The following is a 17,891-nucleotide window of genomic DNA, read 5'->3' on the forward strand; positions in this document are numbered from 1 at the left end:
GAACAAGAAAGGAAATAGTTACGTTGTTCTTTGGTATTGTGTAGGTTGCCCTTTTATTGGACAAGGCTACAAAGCGCCTGCTGCGATGTTCCTCAAGCTCAACAATTCCCGTTTCAACTGCTGCAATAAAGATGTGAACACATGTTCATCCACTGTCCTCGAGTCAACACGCAAGCGTAAAATCAGACAACCGTTCTCCTGAATCTGACACTCGACAAACATCGGGAGCCGTCTCCCGGAGCGCCATCCCAGCTCCACAAGCGCATCTTTACCTGCCTTCAAACCCTCCGTAAAGACAGATTCGAGGTCCGGATCACGATTCCGCACGTCATTCTGCGCGATATGCGACTGTACTACAAGCAAGACCCTGAAATCGCACGCGATATCCGCACCAGGGATATGGTGCCGCCACCGCTCGAGATCCGTTTGCTCAAACGGAATCATATCCATCGTCTGCGCCTGTACTTTTTCCAACAAGCCCAGCACATCCGGATTGCCCCGGTCGACAGACAGACAGATGGGCAAGGTGACAAAAGCCGGGCCAGCCATGCGATCCAGCCCAGTGGCTGCACCTTGTCGACCCGTCACCGTCGCGCCAAATACAATGCGGTCGGTGTGCAAATGGCGAGCCAGCACGATGCCGAGTGCCGCGCGAATCAAGGTCGAAGCAGTAAAGCTACTACTAGTACCCTGGCACCCAAAGTCCTGCAATACGATTGAGGCATCGTGATCGTCACCTGGTCGTAGTAGCGTGCTGTCCTCGCGACATATAAGGGGTGGTGGAAAAGCAAGCGCAGCATGCGTCAGCCCCGAAAACTGGTTTTGCCAGTACGATTCCGCCTTTGCGAATTCGCAGCTCCAGATCGAGCTGGTTAGCACGCGCATGTCGTTCAGCGGATGGGGGTGGCGTCCGTGATAAAGGTTTTCTGCTTCTGAGAGGAGGAGCCGGAGGGACCAGCCGTCGTAGGCGGCCCAGTGTAGGTCGCAGAGGAACCATGCGGGTTGCTGCTTTGTGGGGCTTGCTAGGAGTGCGAGAGCAAAGTTGACGAGTGGTTCGCCTTGGAGCGCGTGTCGCAAGGCGAGTTCTTTATGGCATTGTTCGAGGGTGCTGCCGTTTATCCATTTGGAAGGCTTGTCAACGATGATTTGGGTGTAGCCGAGTTTGGGTAGGTTTACTATGCGAGTCCGTATGATAGGGTTCTGTTCTGCGACCGTATTCCAACACTGCTTGAATTTTTGGATGTCGGTGTGCTGCTTGAGCTCCAGCTGGTGCGTGGTTCGGAAGTGGCCTTTTGGATGAAGCAGGGCCCAGGACGCCAGGTTTCCTTGCAGCGGCGTGCAAGGTTGCATGTCGACGATCTGGTCGTTGGTAACACTGCAAATGGAGGCGGCGTGGGTTCGCATTTCGGCGTCATCGAGTAGCTTGTCTGCGACGGGGCGAACCACCTCAAGTTTATGGGCGGTCGCAGTAGACTTCCGTGGCTGAGCCACTTTTGCAAGGTCTCCGATGACCGGGTGTTTGAAGATGTCCCTGACTGTCAGAGAATAGCCAATGTCTCTTACTTTGCTAACAAACCGCATAGCAAGGACCGAGTCTCCCCCGGTTCGAAAAAAGTTGTCACTCATACTGATACTTGTAGTTTCGGACATCTGAAGAACGTCCTTGCACACGCGAACCATTGCCTTTTCGCTCTCTGTGACGGCTGGGCATATCTCGATTGACGACTTCTCGCCAGACATCCACTCTCGAATCGACTTTGACGAACCATGGGCCTGTAGCTCCTTCAAGTTGACCTTACCGGTTGCAGTCAGCGGTAGCGCAGCCAAGGGAACGAATGCTCTCGGAACCATGTACTGCGGCAAAACGGAGTGTAACCGCTCCCTGAGCAAGCTTGCTTCTTGCATTATGTGACTTCTGAGCCCCTTCTCATCAAGACATGCGTTTTTAGGAGCAACGAATGCCATGATGACTTGGACGTCGCTCTCAAGGGGCTGTGCAGTCTCGACAGTCACGTGCCAATCGTGTCCGAGCCCCTTTACCAGCGCCTGCAAAGCAACTTCAATCTCACCGAGTTCGACACGCTGTCCATTGATTTTGACCTGGCGATCATTTCGACCGCAGTAGATGAGTGACCCATCTTTGGTATATCGAACAAGGTCGCCTGTGCGGTACAGTTGCCCACAACGGCCTGGAAACCGTTCAGTGCCTCGAGTGAGCCAGATGGGGTTCTTGACCCACGACGCCTTTTGAGAGTCAGTAGTTTCTGCGAGATACCCAAGGCCAGAAAGCGGTCCTTCGATCCATAGCTCTCCGATTTCGCCAATCGGGGCCAGGACGTCGGGGTTTTTCAAGTCGACGATCCATGTGGAGGCGCCGTATCCTTTACCAATGCTCACTTCTTGCGTCGTCAGCTCGTCGAGGTCCTGAACGGTTACAACATTTGTCTCAGCCGGGCCGTACAAATTAAAGACTTTTGTCTCGCGGGTGAGGATCGATCGATCGGAAGGCGCAACTGGTTCGCCGCTCAGATTGACGACGGAGATGCCGGTAGCTTTGCGCCAATCGATATGCCGGAGAATTGTAGGCGTGATATGGACGTATTTCGCGCGTAGCATAGCCATGGAAGTTTCAATATTGTTCTTCCTGTCTTCTTCAGAGGGTATACAGAGGCAGCCGCCACTGGTTAGCGCGTGGAAAAAGTCGTTCCAGGCTACGTCAAAGGCGTACGAGGCGAAATTGTATACTCGCCGCGCCGAAGTGAGGCCAATCAATTCACGTTGGTGATGTAGCATACTGCAGATGTGGGAGTGTGTCAGCATTGTTCCTTTCGGAGTACCTGTACTCCCTGATGTAAAAACAATGTACAGGAGATCGTCTGGCGATGATGCCACAGCCCCGTCTACCCTTGTAGGGTCTCTGGATTGTTCATCATTATTCGGAAGGACAAGAACTTTTGCAACGCTCAAACGCCCTGCTAGGTCTCTTTGTGCTACCGATGCTAAGATAACACTGCTTTCGACTTGCTTGGTGATATCCTGTAGGCGTTGCTCTGGCAATGTGACGTCGAGAGCGACTACTGCCGCTCCAGCTTTCATGACACCCAATGCTGCAACAGGCATCCACATCGACTTTTCGAAACATACAGGCACAATATGGCCACGGCCGATGCCTTGTTCGCGAAGATTGTTAGCCACTCTTGTGGACATTTGTTCGAGCTCGCCATATGAAATTTCACCATCCCACGCGCACACTGCAGGCTGGTTCCAGCTTTGAAGCGCAACCGCGTGTATCTCGTCGTGGACGCATCGTTGAATGGACTCGGGCAGAAGGCAGTTCCAGGACCATATAAGATCGAGATCTCTTTGTTGAGCTGAATTCATCATTATCCGTTTGAAGTTGGCGAACAAAGTCTCTTCGTTTTCCTCAATGTGCGCATCCTGGTGAGAAGGGACTTTGCTAGAAAGTAAGACATTGATCGCTGAAGTGAGTGCAAACACCAACTTGTCTGTTATCTCATCATCCAAGAGATCCTGCGGCAGTTGCATGGAAACTTCCAAATCATTCGCATTGACACGTGCACTGAGGAGGAGATCAAACTCGTGTGGGTCCTGGTGATTGTGGTATTCGAAGCTGATCTTTCCACTTGTGTCATCTTCGTCGAACCGGTCAGATTCTCTGAGGGTCATCGCCGTGTTGAACAAGCGACGGCCCGCTGAGAGACCCATTGCATGCTGGACTTGGGCCAAGGACGCGTGTTGGTGCAGCAGATGCTGAATTGAATCGTCTGAAGCCTGTTGTAGTACTGCGAAAGCAGGCTTGTTGAGTTCGATTTTGCTAATCAACATGTTGGCCAACGGGCCGATCATTCGATCCACATCTTGGATGGGAGCGTCTCTTCCGGATGTAAGATATCCAAAACAGACATCTGGCGCGTCTGTAAGGTATGAGAGCACCATAGCCCACACTACTTGGAGAAATACGGATCGCGTGATTCCAAATCGTTGGCAAAAGTCAATTACCCCAGCTGTTGCGATTTTGGGAATTTCGACGTAGCGGAAACGCTCATTCTCATGCGAGACACCTTTGATTGGTTGGTTGAACATGGATAGGACCTCGCATGGTTTGGTTTCATACAGATATTTTGCCCACCAGTCAATTTTTTTCTGGTGGTTCGATTGTGAAAGATACCTGATCATTTCTCCAAATGGCGGCGCTGCGGTAGAATGAATACCATTATAAGTCATCCGCAAGTCCTGGATCAGGGGCATGAGAGATCCTCCATCGATGAGTGCATGGCTGATATCCAGACGACAAGCAGTCTTTACTCTGGACTGGTAAATCGTGAAAAAATGTCGTGGTGAACTCTGCAAAGTCCACAGCGGACGCTGCAGTTGATAAAGAACGTCTTCGGGATCCTGGTCGTGGATCTCTAAGCAGGTGACTTTGATCTCGGGTTCCGAGAGAACCAACTGAATGAAACCTTCTCCGCTCGGATCTGGAACCAGAACAGTACAGAGAATGGAGTGTTTTCGGACTACAGAGCGCCAGGCTTCAGCAAGCTGAGACATATCCACTTTTTCTTCTCCGTTTCGAGGGTGACATTTCCAGATCCAGAATGTATCGTAAGTGCTTAGACCTTGATCAGCACTCAGTGAGATGCCTTCCTGGAGTGGAGATGCTGGGTAAGCATCTATGATCTCCTTTGGTGATATAGCCATGGCTGGAAGCTGTACATCGTTGAAGTATCGCAACGCGGCATCAGAAAGAGAGAGGAGAGGAACATCGGCCCGGGTAAGTTTAGCTGAGGCGCAATTCAAGGTCGTTACTGCATCTCGTATAGTTTCTAGGAACTGTGCTTGCCATATGCTCAAACGGTCTCGATGAAGCATGTGTTTGTTGAGGGACATAGTGAGCTCTAGTTTACCATTTCGAACTAACATTTCTAGCTCGATCAAAGCGAGTCGAGGTGAACTTTTTGCGACCGTTTCCGTGCCTTCCTCGTTTGAGGGGGGATGTGCCAGCCTGAATAAATCGCCATCATTCTCAAGTTGCTGGTACGAGCCTGCGAAATTGACTAGAATTTCAATAACGCCGTACTCTTTGAACGCATCCCTGTACGTTTCACTGTAGAAGCGACTTGCAAAGTATTCTTGTCCCTTGCTAGGGATACGTTGTCTTATGTCCTTTGCTGGGCATACTGCATCGACCACGTTGTCGTTTGGTTTGGTGGGAAGAGGAAGAGGATAAATTATGGTGAATCAGCCTGCAGTGTCGGGAACATGAATTCTCCGAATACCGAGAGGTTCCTTCCCGTGTCCTTCCAGGAAAATTGTAGGCATCTTATGCTCTGGGAACGACTGACCAAAGGAGTATGCTAAAGCGCCAAGTATAATGTCGAGTGGCTCGGTCCGCATCGCATCATTGCTATGACCCATGAGCAACTGACTGCTGCCGCTGTCGAGTATCATAGTACTATCGATAGCATTGCCTCACACTTGATCTTCAGATACGCATCCCCAAAACGAAGTATCAGAAGGTGGTATTGCAAAAGGTAAGACTGAGTCGGGCATAAGATTGCAAGACTCTTGATGTTGCTCTTTGCACCATTTGCGGAATGAAGTACCTTTGGTCGACAGTAAGCATTTGTTTTTGATAAAGTCTTCAAAGTCTCTCCATATAACTCGCCATGACACAAGATCAATGACTAGATGATGGGCAGACAATAATAGCAAAGGCCGATGATCCGTCACCGTGAAGCGAACCGCCGAGAAGACTGGTCCGTTGACAATGCTTAGCTGCTTCTGCAGCTCTTTTGTCATAGCAAACGCCTCTGAAAGCTTTGAAACAGCATGTTCTACCATATGCTATCGTCCCAAGGGAGCGACACGTTGGATCCACAAGCCTTGCGATGACTTGTGGTACCTCGCACGTAGCATAGCGTGGCGGTCAATGATGGCTCTCGGCGCCTCTTGTAGATCGTGCTGGGAGATACGTGTTACCATTTCGAGCATGAAGCACTGGTTGAAATGATTCTCGCCATCCAGAAACATCTGAAAGAATCTTTGCTGGATTGGTCATAGCCCAAAGAGTTCTTCATCCTTTTCATCTTCAGCTATGATTGCGCTGTCGTCTTGGAGGGAACTTTGTTGTGATGAAGGTAGTGCACAGCATCAGAGAGAGAGCCTCTGTATTGTTCGAGCGGAGAGAATGTCGGCTACTGTAAGAGCCACACCTTTCTTCCGACATTGGGAGACTACCTGCATGGCCGTGATGGAGTCCCCTCAAGACTGGTGAATCTTTTCATCGTCGATACTTTTCCGAGAGGCAAATTCAATACTTCCGCCCAGATTTTCTGAAGCATTCTTTCTGTTGGACTTTCTGAAGTGGTTGATTCAGTCTCAGCATGGTTGTCCTTGTTCGCGAATTCCCGCCAGCAACGGGCTCCCATCACCTGCAAACGTATCCTGTCTGTTTTCCCTATACGTGAGGCTTCCATCCCAAGCACAAATGGCCATGGCTTCGGGGCGCTTCTGTAAATGAATGTCGAAAAGGCCATGTACGGTTTGGGTGCTTGCAGGGAGTGCATAATAGTTCCATGAATGTATTTCTTCGATATCTTCTTCACAAATCCCGACAAATGTACTCCAAGCAATATCCAAGCTGTCATTACGGCAGAGCTGACGCAAGATGTGAACGAAGCGACGAGCTATACGTTGGACAAGAGTGTTCTTGTAAGACGTCAAATGTAACACTTGCTTTTCTGGACGTGATTCCAAACGAACAACTGTTTCCATTGGCCCAATGTCGCACAAGCCGTCATCTTGGCAAGTGATGGCGGTGGTGAAACGGTCTACGGCCGGATTGATCTGCCTTAACCAATGTAAGCCTGTTGATTTATTCGCTACAAGAAGATTTTTTAGTTGTTGATACCCATCTAGTAGCTCTCGTACTGTAGCTTATGGAGGCACTTCGAACTTGCACGGCATGAGGGTCGCGTGCCGTTCCTCCAGTCCCCTAAAAGGGGGTAGCTTTGATCGGTTGTTGTCAACAGTTGTGCCGAAGAACACCTTATTGGATTCGTATTCTTCAGTTAAGAAAATTGCCCATGCTACTTGTGCTAGCGATTCCAAAGTGAACTCGTGCCCTGGCTCAATTGGCATGTCAAGAATGACTTCATGCTGGTTTGGACGTTCCAAGCTCTTGCATCGCTCTGTCTTGCTACTGATATTATCGATGCCATCCAGACAGTGTCTCCAAAATTCTTTTGTGTTGGATGAATCATGGCCTGTTATGTACTTGCAGAAACCTTCTGGGAATGAGACTGGGCTCTCTGTGCCATCAACAAGACCTCTCACTAGATCCGATTGAGTTGCCGATTCGATGAGAAAATCAGTAGCCCAGCACAAAACAGTGTAAACTTCTTATGCCACATCGCGCGAGATGTGGCCGCGATGATACTAAAGCGTGATTGCAATGGTCTCTGGATGAAGGTGGCTTTCCATAACAAGATCAAACTTTCAATGATTGTCAGTATAACACATTGTCTCGAATAGTTTTGATGTGACCCTACCTCATGCGGACTGATCAAAATTTTCTTTTCCTTAACCAGAGTATCCGTTTGACACTCCTCCTTTTCCGCTCGCAGGAGATTGATCATTGTGTTGAATAGAGGTTTATCCCCGAGGCCGAGTTTATGGAAAACAGGGGCAAAATACGTCTGCTGATGGCGTCGGTGTTCCTTGAGATTTTGAGCTATACTTCGCAACATAGACTGAAGCGGAGATGCAAGGTCAACTCTGCTTATCAACAGGTTCGCCATGGGACCACAGATACGGTCGATCCCATCGATGGGTGCATCTCTCCCCGAACCCATGTATCCAAAGGAGACATCCTGTCGCCCATTAAAATAAGACAAGACCAGGGCCCAAGCGATATGCATGACAACGGATCGAGTAATTCCATTCTTAGAACAGAACGTTGTGGCAGCGTCGAATGGTTTCGAAGGAACGCGAATGGCGCCGTGTTCATCTTGTATAGCGTTAGACGTCTCGTCGAGGGGCAATGTTGGGAAATGACATGATTTTGAGCCCTTTAGATATCAGGACCAAAAGCCGCTAGTCTCTTCTTTTGTCCTGCTCTTGATGTAGCGCACCACATCAGCGAACGGCGCTAGTTTCGTGACATCCCGGGCATGGTACATTGGTACAATATCTTTGAGAAGGATGCGCAGCGAATAAACGTCATACAGCGTGTGGCATATGTCAAACCGACAAGCCACCTGCCCGGTAGCCACGTTCGTGCAAATGGTCAGCATGTGCCTCGGACTGGCCTTGGTCCACTTTGGACGGGGACGCATTGCCGGGATATGAGCGGCGGTCATATTTCCATCTTTGGTCGTGATTTGCTGGATGGAGAAGGTTGGATTGCGAAGAACGACTTGCAAGAAGCCTTCACTGGTGTCATCTAAAGCAAAGATGGTTGCGTAAATCGGATGCTCTAACGCGGCTGCTCTCCAGGCAGTCTCTAGTTTGTCAGAATCGACGCAGGCGTCGGCAGGAGGGATGCAGTTCCACACCCAATATATACACGGCATACGAAGACGGGCTGGGGAGTATTCCCTCTTGTAAAGGTGAGCAGGGAATCACTTCGGCAACATTCTGATTCAAAATGTCGCTAAAACCTAGGACAGCAAGGTTATCGGCAGTGGCAGCGGCCATAGTGGTAAGTCAGAGTCCGATACGGTCTTGCAAAGAGTAGAAATGAATTGATATTGCACGTGGGGTTGAGCTAGCGAGGGAGGCTTTCAATCAGTACATGGCTGCTCACTGCTGCCAGGCACGCTTTCCAGCTTGAACACATCATGACACGTTGGGACCGGTGTGCGACCGGTGTGGGATGCCACGCGTTCGTGACTCCACTGAATTGTGGCTTACATCGGTGTGAGTAATAAATAATTCATATTCTTCATTGCTTTTTTTATTCAGTGGGAAGTTCCATGAGCAAGCAATGGAATATAAAAAAACACTATGCAAAACGCGAGAAAAAGATGCATGCTACCCGGATTTGAGAAAGGGAGATCGACAACAAGATCTCACCGACTCATGTTGGTACCCATGAAGATGTACGTGCGGGATTCAATCTCAGCGGATATTGCCGTTCAACAATCAATTCGATTTCCAATAACAACTCTCCACGTAAATAGCCTCACATTTTTAGCGACACCGTGGGTTGCTTTTCCCAGTTTGTAACGGGAGCAGGTGTTATGGGCAATGCTTCTAACTGTTGTTCACTGAAATAGCTGTACACCATCACAAGTTATTTGATAATTACGTCCCATTTTATTCTCTATCATCACCTCATCCCAAATTTCCTGCTGAAATTAAGGCTTCTGCGTGCGCCACCATGTTCCTTCTTACTATTCCGATATCATCCAGTTACTTGGTGTAAGCCGGCTAGCATGTAATGGGGCGATAGCTCAGACCCTGAACTCAGTATCACACAGGAAAGGAAAAGGCAAGCCGTCTTTTCACAGCCGCTCAGCATTCGAGCAGTATCTGGAAACGTATCAGATGTCAATTCGTGATCCCGAATCATTCTGGCACAAAACTGCCAAGGAATTGCTTGAATGGGACAACAAATTCGATAATGTTTGTCAAGGATCATTTGAGGGTGAAGACAATGCATGGTTCGTCAATGGTCGTTTGAACGCTTCTTTTAACTGCGTCGATCGCTGGGTACGTGAGAAACCCAACCACCCCGCCATCATTTACGAGCCCGACGAGCCTGACAGCCCACTACAGCGCACCATTTCTTTCATCGAACTCCGGCAGGAAGTCTCCAGGGCAGCATGGGTGCTAAAGGATCTTGGAATTCGAAAAGGAGATACTGTCGCGATCTACATGCCCATGATCCCAGAGGCTTTCATCACGCTTCTTGCCTGCTCTCGAATCGGAGCCATCCATAGTGTTATCTTTGCAGGATTCTCAGCGGCCGCACTGAAAGACCGCATACAGGACGCAAAGGCAAAAGCGGTTGTCACTACGGATAAAGGATTCCGTGGAAGCAAGTGCATTGATTTAAAAAAGATTGCTGACGAAGCAATTGAGGAGTGCCCTGAGGTACGCCACTGCTTGTTTGTCAAACGTTCAGACGATTCTAGCCAACCTCGCCTGCGAGACCGCGTCTGGCAAGAGGAGTGCTCGAAATGGTCACCTTATTTCCCGCCAGAGTCCATGAATAGTGAGGACCCTCTGTTCATGCTGTACACTTCTGGATCGACCGGTAAACCAAAGGGTTTGCTCCAATCTACCGCTGGCTATCTTTTGGGTGCGGCATTGACTACCAAACATATATTCGACATCCAGGACGGCGACGTCTTCTTCTGTGGCGGAGACATTGGCTGGATAACAGGACACACATACGAAATCTATGGCCCACTCTCACTTGGCTGTACTACTGTCATATTCGAAGGAACGCCTGCATACCCCAACCTATCTCAATATTGGGATATCATTGCGAAATATCGTGTCACTCAATTCTACACTGCCCCGACAGCGCTGAGGCTACTCAAGCGAGGCGGAGATGAGTACGTCAATCACGATATGACGGCACATTTACGTGTACTTGGGTCCGTAGGGGAGCCTCTGGCAGCGAACATCTGGAAATGGCTTAGTGAAGTGGTGGGTAGAGGTGAAGCGCAGGTGGTGGACACCTATTTTCAGACCGAAACCGGATCGCACGTGCTATCCGCTCTTGCTGGGGTTGTTCCGTCGAAACCCGGATGCTGTTGTCTTCCCTTCCTAGGAGTCGAAGCTGCTATCTTGGATCCCGCCGGCAATGAGCTTCCTGACGAATCAGAAGGTGTATTGGCGATCCGCAAACCTACATCGTCAATGTGTCGTACAATTTGGGGTGACCATGCTCGATTTGCTTCGGTCTATTATAAACCGTACCCAGGATATTACTTCACGGGCGATAAAGCCATTCGTGATTCAGATGGTAATTACTGGATTCAAGGTCGAACTGACGATGTCATCAATGTGTCTGCTCATCGCCTGAGCACTGCAGAGATTGAAGGTGCATTGTTGGAGCACCCGCTCTTTGCGAAAATGGTTGTCATTGGGGTCCCAGACGATCTTACCGGGCAGGCTGTAGCTGCATTTGTGAGCACAAAACCGTCGGATGAAGCCACTGATTTTCCAAAGGAAACTCGCGTCAAGGTGCAGCAAAGCATTGGCAAATTCGCTGTTCCGGTCCATGTCATTGTGGTCGATGATCTACCTCGTACCAGGTCAGGGAAGATTATGCGACGCCTATCGAGGAAGATCTGGAAGGGCCAAGAGGAGTCTCTCGGAGACACTAATACCCTGGTGAACCCTTTGTGCATCGACAGTCTCATTGCGATTATTCAAATCTATCAAAGACACGACTCTGCAACTGCCACACTGACTCATTTCGACAATCATAATGAGCCGATTCTTTCCGCTCAATAGGAATGTATCGTGTGTATTCAGACGCTGCCAAATTTAGGTGACATCCCAATGCCACTAGGAAGATAGAATCATGAGCTCACACAAGAACACTGTACGCTAGAACACCAGTCATAATTTCAAATATCACTTCCTTCTCATTTCACTTATACCCTACTTATGGCAACTACCTCTCCATCCATTGTTCTGAAAAAGCGCAACCCCTCAGCTTACCAGGAATAAAAGTAAAAAAAGAAAAAGAATAAAGACTTCTGCTCCTATCCCCATAGATCAGAAAACCATCATCAATAACCCCCCCCCCCCCCCAAATACCTCCATTACCACCGGATACGAAACCCGATCTACAAACATTACATAAATCACCCATATGCACCCGCTCTACCACTTGTTGTACCTTGCGTCACCCTCCATAAAAAAAGGAACGAGTGAGAAAAAAGTACATAATGAAGGAAAGGATCAGAACAATAAAAATAACAAAATACGACAGCAAAAAACATGGCCCCGCATAACTATTTGCATCAAACCTACAGCAATCAAGTACTCAGTACCGTCAATCCCGTCGCTAAGATATCAAAACCCCAAGTTTGAAGTCCGAGGAAGAAAAAAAGCGATATGCTATTGCTAATGCTGAGAACCATGTGAATCTGAGTTGGAAATGAAAAGAAAGGCGAGATTCTTGAACACGTGACGGCGGGTGCTACTATCTAACGCAGTTGAATATGGGTAGCGCTTGGTATGTGGCGGAATAACTGGTGTGAGGTGAATGAAGTTTGATACTAGCAGTAACGTACATCCCTTCATACTGGAACAACCGGTGTGGCGGAACACTATTCCTTAAGCAAGTAGATAAGAGGCAGAAAAACCTATGAAAACATGTTCACAAGTTCTTATTGTTTTTAATTGCATACATCCTACACATAACTAATGCTCAGATAGAAAAATACGCGCTGGTGTGGCTATATAAGTATCGTCAATACACTCGCGCTGACATTTCGTGCTTCATCTAGCACCTCAGCCTACGCAACTATTTCGCCCTAAATTCTGTCGCCAGAGACATTAACCGATGCTCTAGGTATCACAATTTCAGATTATTGTTTCGAAAAGCTAGATAATGCTCTATAGTGGTAATCAGAAAGTTTCTCCGTCGCCGAAGCGGTTGGCAAGATTCGCGATGACAGTTTAGCGTAACGAACCCAGCTTTGTCATCTGAAATATATTCACATTACTTTCGCTTTGACTAATCATTTGACACTTTCTTCTGGCAATTTCTATCAGTCTTTGTGTTCAGCTGCGGCTGTCAACTAGAGGCGGTTCTGTTCCGTTCCATGGGTCAAAACGACTCTACGACGCCAAGACACCGCTTCTCCGCGGGGATTTACTCCCGCTTCTCCGTCTCTAGTGTTATGGCGGCTGCTGTCTGTTCGACAGCATTTGCACTTACGACAAGGATCTCAGTGTGGCGAACTTAGGTTACTAAATATCGCTGGACACAATCGCTAGACAAATGTACTATACAAGAATGGGAACACGCATTAAGTTGACACATCGTGGCGGGCTGAATACGTGTGCAGTGGGTGCCATTAGAGCGGATGCTTGTTTAGACTAGTAGTAGACGCAATCTAGATTGCAAGGAGAACTACATAGGACCATTCTTACTCATAAGGACGTGCCTGCTGTATATTAGAGTTTGCACTCGCTAATGTCAAAGCAATGGTAACCTATCAGTAGCTACCTGCAGGAGATACTGCGTATCGCTCGATGTGGAAAAGGTGGCAGGAGATCAAATCCCTTGTACGTTCTTACATCCTGCGGGAGTACGATCAAATTATCTCCCTCGTTCAAAACGGCTTCAAGCAGACTCTACGTAAAATCCACTTTACCTTCTATAGATGTACGGTTAAGGGCAGCAAAATGGTGCGTTATGTAGTTATTGTTCACGATGACAGCATCTTCAACTAAGCTGTTCTGCTTGAGAAAGCAAAAGGACTAGCTAATCCTCGCGATCGAATGCTTAGAAGGGGCTAACCTCTGAAAATATACGGTATCGTCCTTGAAATCACGATTCAGTACATTGGCCGTGAAATTGGATGTAAATCCACATCACCGCGCTTCACTGGCAAATTGCAAAGCTGGAACCAAAGATATATTGCATCATTCTGCAAGCCACCGAAGTTACAATATGCAGAGGGTAGTGGTAAGAGGTCGGCCGGCCATCGCATCCAGCAGCCTATTGGCGTAGCCGTCTGCAAGTGCGCAGGGGTATAGAGTAACGCAAAGTGGTCAACTTGGTAGATCACGCAGGGAATAACGAGCGATGAGATCGAGCAGACCAGCACGCAGGATGAAGCACAAAGCCAATAAATCGAGAAAAGCACCAGGACAAGCCATCGGTCAAGCCACTGGTCAAGTCGGACGCTACCACAGGCTTAAAGTGGCTACCTACTCGTGGGTCACGGGGAAGCAAAAGCAAGCTGAGCGCAGGGAAATTTAGTGTTGCGGCCAGTTCAGCTGTATGCCTTAGCACCATCCCGCGTCCAGCCAGGAACAAAAGGCTTACGGACGATCAGCACGCTGCCAACGGAATGCAGACCTCAGAGGAGATAGGGTCAGAGGATCTCACTCACCGGCTCGCGTTTACGGCTTCATGTGCAGCAAAATGCTCAAAGCCTGCACCAGGGGCTAGAATGCAGCTGAACAAGCTGGAAGTCGCGTTGCCACTGGAAATGATGCATCTGCAGTCTGCGATAGCGCCTTTGCCTGAAAACAGGCAAAACTCTCTATTTACTCGATACTGTATTTTGTCGGCGATCTAATGTGACGCCCTGTCTGCCCTGTGCCGGACAACAAATCACATTGTTTCTACATCGCTCACCTATCGAAACGTCTTCCGTTCCACCAAACACATTACATAGCCTCAACAAGGGCACCCTTCTTCTCGAACGAATGAATGAAAGTGAGCTCACAATTAGGAACTGATGTCAGCCAGCAAATCCCCAATATTCGGTATGTCTTAGAGACATATTTCGGGCGACTTCTCTATCTTACCATTCTCTTGTATTTGCCGTTTAAGCATTCCGACAACCTCATTTCGAACGGTGCGCAACGCTTAGGAGGCAATGTCTCCCAAACACCGCGCACTTATCATTGCCAGCCCTTATGGCGGGCTCCGTGGACCGGAGAACGACGCCGATTTAATGGCAGGCGTTCTCACAAAGTACAAATTTGAGGTAACCAAATGTTCTGGTTACAATGCTACCCGAGACCAAATTCTCAGCGCATGGCGACAACTTATCTCTGAGAGCTCCGCAGAGGATGTTGTTGTGATTTACTACTCAGGACATGGCGGCTTAGTTAAGTCGAGTCAAAACACATCTGATCAGAAAGGAGGATCCAAAATGCCGCTCCACTCCCAGTTCCTAGTCCCGATGGATTTCGACCAGACCACAGAAGAAGATTTCCGGGGAATACTGGACATCGAGATATCGCACATGCTGCGGGATACGACAAACAAGACGGAAAATGTCACTATTATCCTGGACTGCTGTCATGCAGGGCGTATGGCCCGCGACCCCTATCACAATAATCAGGCCTGGCCGCGGAATCTACCAGAAGTGAAACATCACGGCGTGCTACTCAGCCATGTGGAGCGGCTTCGGAGGGAAGGGCGTTTGACGGGAGACACCTTTATAGAAGGTAACCCACACGCAGTACGGATAGCAGCAGCAGCAACCTCCGAAACTGCCTGGGGCTATCAGGGCTTGCAGGACCAGCCTATTGGAGTGCTGACAGAAGCACTTGCCACTGCAATGGACAAAGTGATTGGGCAACGGCTGTCGTGGAGAACCCTTCTGCTCGGGGTATGCGAGTTTGTCAATAGACAATTTCCTCAACAGCACCCTCGAGCCGAAGGACCTGAAACGCGCATACTCTTTTCAAAGGATCACATAGCCTCTGGAGCCTTGCTCGTAAAACTGGAGGATGGCAATGTGATCTTACAGGGGGGAAGAGTCGCTGGTGTCCATGAAGGAAATGTCTATGACATCGTGCCTTTGGGGTTCGAGCGGGCAGACAAGGAAACACAGGTTGCAGAAGCAAAAGTCAAGGACGTCAACGGTTTTAAGGCAATCGCTGAGAGAGTTTCTGGAAGAATCCCTCCTGATGGAGCCCTCGCTTTCTTGCAAAAAGAGGCTCTGCCCAAGTTTTTCGTATCCTTTCCCGACGATCTCCCCGCTTTCGGAGTTCGACTTGGCCAATCTAAGTTTCTCAGATGCGGTGAGCCCGGCGAGAAGCAGGCTCTAATGGATATCAAGAGAGAAGGCGGGCGCATGGTGGTGTGCAAGGGAGAAATTGTACTAGCCTCGTACGAGTTCACCGATGTCACAATGCAGGCGGCGATTGAAGCTGTGGTCAGCCATGGAGAAAGGCTCGCTCGAGGACACCATCTTCTCACCTTTGGGAGTGGGGAAGAAGACGAAGAGCTTAACCATTCGGTGGAAATCGAATTCGGTCGAGTTGACGATGGCACACGCATGGAAACATATGCGCATGATGGGACAGCTAGTGTAACAGAAAACCAAAAAATCTACATAAAGCTTCACAACAGCGGGAACAGCACTCTGTTTGTGTCTGTATTCGATGTGAATATCGCTGGCATGATCACTCTGGTCTCGAGTTCATGGCCAAGGGGAATCGAACTGGTATCCGGCGGAGATTATATTCTTGGGAAAGCACAGTATGGTAACGGCATTAAAGGTCTGGAAATCTCTTGGCCGGCGACAGTTCCAAAGATAGAGCGTGTGGAGGAGACACTAGTATTTATACTTTCCAGCGAGGAAGTCAGCCTCCAACATCTGGCGGATCCGAAACGATCTATGGAGGCTAAAGGTAGGATATCCCATTTGGAAAGGATCACTTACCACTTGGCGTCAGGTCAGGCACGAGACCTTCAGCCTGAATCTCGAGGCCTTTCCATTCGTTATGCTGTCCATCATATACCCTTCTCGCTCCACACTCGGCAGCCACTACAATCGTAACTAGCAGTAGAATGCAGTACTTGCATATTTCTGGCTATTTTCTCTTGTTTTACAACTATTTTGCTTAACTTTCTAATGTAACATAGCCTCGATGTGCCATTTTCGTTTATTTACCTTCCGTCACATCTATTGACTAGGTAGTCACTCACTCAGCTCGAATTACCTCTCTCAATTCACTACCTCACTCTAAGCACTCGGCCAAAGTATACCAATGAGACCTTTCGAGTAGATATGAGTAAATTAAGAACAGCAGAGTAAATCGATATTTTGTCCCTCTGTCTGAAGAAAATTCAGCCGTTTACTACCCTTTCTAAGATACCGAATTCCAATACTATGCTATTAAGATCAAAAGGGATAATAAAGTTCTTCGTCCTCAAGGTCAAAACTCTCAAAAGACACTCTGTCCATATCTGTCTTCGGGGTGTATTCGCAAACTTTCGCGTTCACAACCTCTTCGGTTGCCTCTTCTCTTCCTCTTGCTTCTACGTAGACCTTCCAAGAGTTGCCGAGCTCGAGAGAGGCCTTGTCGATATCTCGACCTAAAAATCTTGCAAACTCGATCTTGCGATACTGCACAGCAAATATCTGCTCGCCAGGCGCAACGAAGCTTACTTTTTCGTCATCCTGCTTTTGACCAGACAGTCCTGCGCCTACGTCTAGAAAGTCTCCCAACGGTAACACGACCCCACCTGCAGCAGCGGCAAGGGCTGTTGGAATCTCGACCGACGCATCGGCTTCCAACGCTCGCGATTTCCCTTGTATGACATGGGCATCTGTCAATGTCTTGATCCCAACAACCAGATACACTTTCTGTCTTTTCCTGAGTGCGCGCTCCAGCCACCGCCTTGCAGACGATAGCGCGCAGATCTTCTGGAAGATATCTTCCGAATTCCTTAGTTGACGAGTAACACAAAGCACAGAGGATATATCGATCCCAAAGACATTCCTGTTACTGAATGTAGAGTGGATTGCGCTCGATAGAAACGCGTGAAGCCGTGAGCCGGTTGTTCGGTTAAGGATGTGGCTGAAGTTCTCGAGGCGTTGCGTGATGACATCATCGTCCGAAAATGAGTTTGCCTCGGGCCGATACGAGTCATGTGCTGGGTCCTTTGGATATAACGCAAGATAACCCAGTCCGACAGTGTTCAAGGGAAGAAGTTGGTTCAGAACTAAAGTGGCTTCTGGCATAGTGAAAGATGATGTGCTTCTTTGAGGGTATGCAACTGCAGGGAAAGTTCGAGGGCGGGGTCATACTTGTCCTCAGCTTGAATAGTATTAGTAAACATCATTATGACAAATATGGCATTCTGAAGTACAGTCGCACAAGCAGACAAAGAGCCACAGAATTTGACTCTGCACTCGAGACTA

The 17,891-nt window shown here is 48.7% G+C and overlaps 6 protein-coding genes across 6 annotated transcripts; 2 read left to right on the forward strand and 4 right to left on the reverse strand.

Moving 5' to 3' along the window:
• Positions 1–66: 66 nt before the first annotated feature.
• COCSADRAFT_25865 (uncharacterized protein) lies at positions 67–5,862 on the reverse strand (the record flags this gene model as incomplete). The annotated part of the gene is made up of 4 exons (XM_007700865.1): positions 67–3,036; positions 3,283–5,198; positions 5,364–5,455; positions 5,495–5,862. 4 exons carry the CDS (start codon positions 5,860–5,862, stop codon positions 67–69), a joined length of 5,346 nt encoding a protein of 1,781 aa, XP_007699055.1.
• Positions 5,863–7,413: 1,551 nt separating this feature from the next.
• On the reverse strand, positions 7,414–8,096 carry COCSADRAFT_315675 (uncharacterized protein). Its single transcript, XM_007701235.1, has 2 exons — positions 7,572–8,096; positions 7,414–7,515 (listed from the first exon to the last, which is right to left on the reverse strand). The coding sequence occupies exons 1-2, from the start codon at positions 7,938–7,940 to the stop codon at positions 7,459–7,461; spliced, it is 426 nt and encodes a 141-aa protein (XP_007699425.1). The 5' UTR covers positions 7,941–8,096; the 3' UTR covers positions 7,414–7,458.
• Positions 8,097–8,099: 3 nt separating this feature from the next.
• On the reverse strand, positions 8,100–8,718 carry COCSADRAFT_159886 (uncharacterized protein; the record flags this gene model as incomplete). The annotated part of the gene is made up of 2 exons (XM_007701236.1): positions 8,100–8,524; positions 8,577–8,718. 2 exons carry the CDS (start codon positions 8,716–8,718, stop codon positions 8,100–8,102), a joined length of 567 nt encoding a protein of 188 aa, XP_007699426.1.
• A 541-nt stretch (positions 8,719–9,259) lies between these two features.
• On the forward strand, positions 9,260–11,730 carry COCSADRAFT_315683 (uncharacterized protein). Its single transcript, XM_007701237.1, has 2 exons — positions 9,260–9,735; positions 9,802–11,730. The coding sequence occupies exons 1-2, from the start codon at positions 9,571–9,573 to the stop codon at positions 11,491–11,493; spliced, it is 1,857 nt and encodes a 618-aa protein (XP_007699427.1). The 5' UTR covers positions 9,260–9,570; the 3' UTR covers positions 11,494–11,730.
• Positions 11,731–14,491: 2,761 nt separating this feature from the next.
• COCSADRAFT_356080 (uncharacterized protein) lies at positions 14,492–16,696 on the forward strand. Its single transcript, XM_007701238.1, has one exon. It carries the CDS (start codon positions 14,607–14,609, stop codon positions 16,521–16,523), a length of 1,917 nt encoding a protein of 638 aa, XP_007699428.1. The 5' UTR covers positions 14,492–14,606; the 3' UTR covers positions 16,524–16,696.
• Positions 16,697–17,760, reverse strand: COCSADRAFT_315695 (uncharacterized protein). Its single transcript, XM_007701239.1, has one exon. The coding sequence runs from the start codon at positions 17,709–17,711 to the stop codon at positions 16,869–16,871; it is 843 nt and encodes a 280-aa protein (XP_007699429.1). The 5' UTR covers positions 17,712–17,760; the 3' UTR covers positions 16,697–16,868.
• Between the last annotated feature and the right edge of the window lie 131 nt (positions 17,761–17,891).

Source organism: Bipolaris sorokiniana (assembly GCF_000338995.1).
Source record: "Bipolaris sorokiniana ND90Pr unplaced genomic scaffold COCSAscaffold_6, whole genome shotgun sequence".
NCBI lineage: Eukaryota > Fungi > Ascomycota > Dothideomycetes > Pleosporales > Pleosporaceae > Bipolaris > Bipolaris sorokiniana.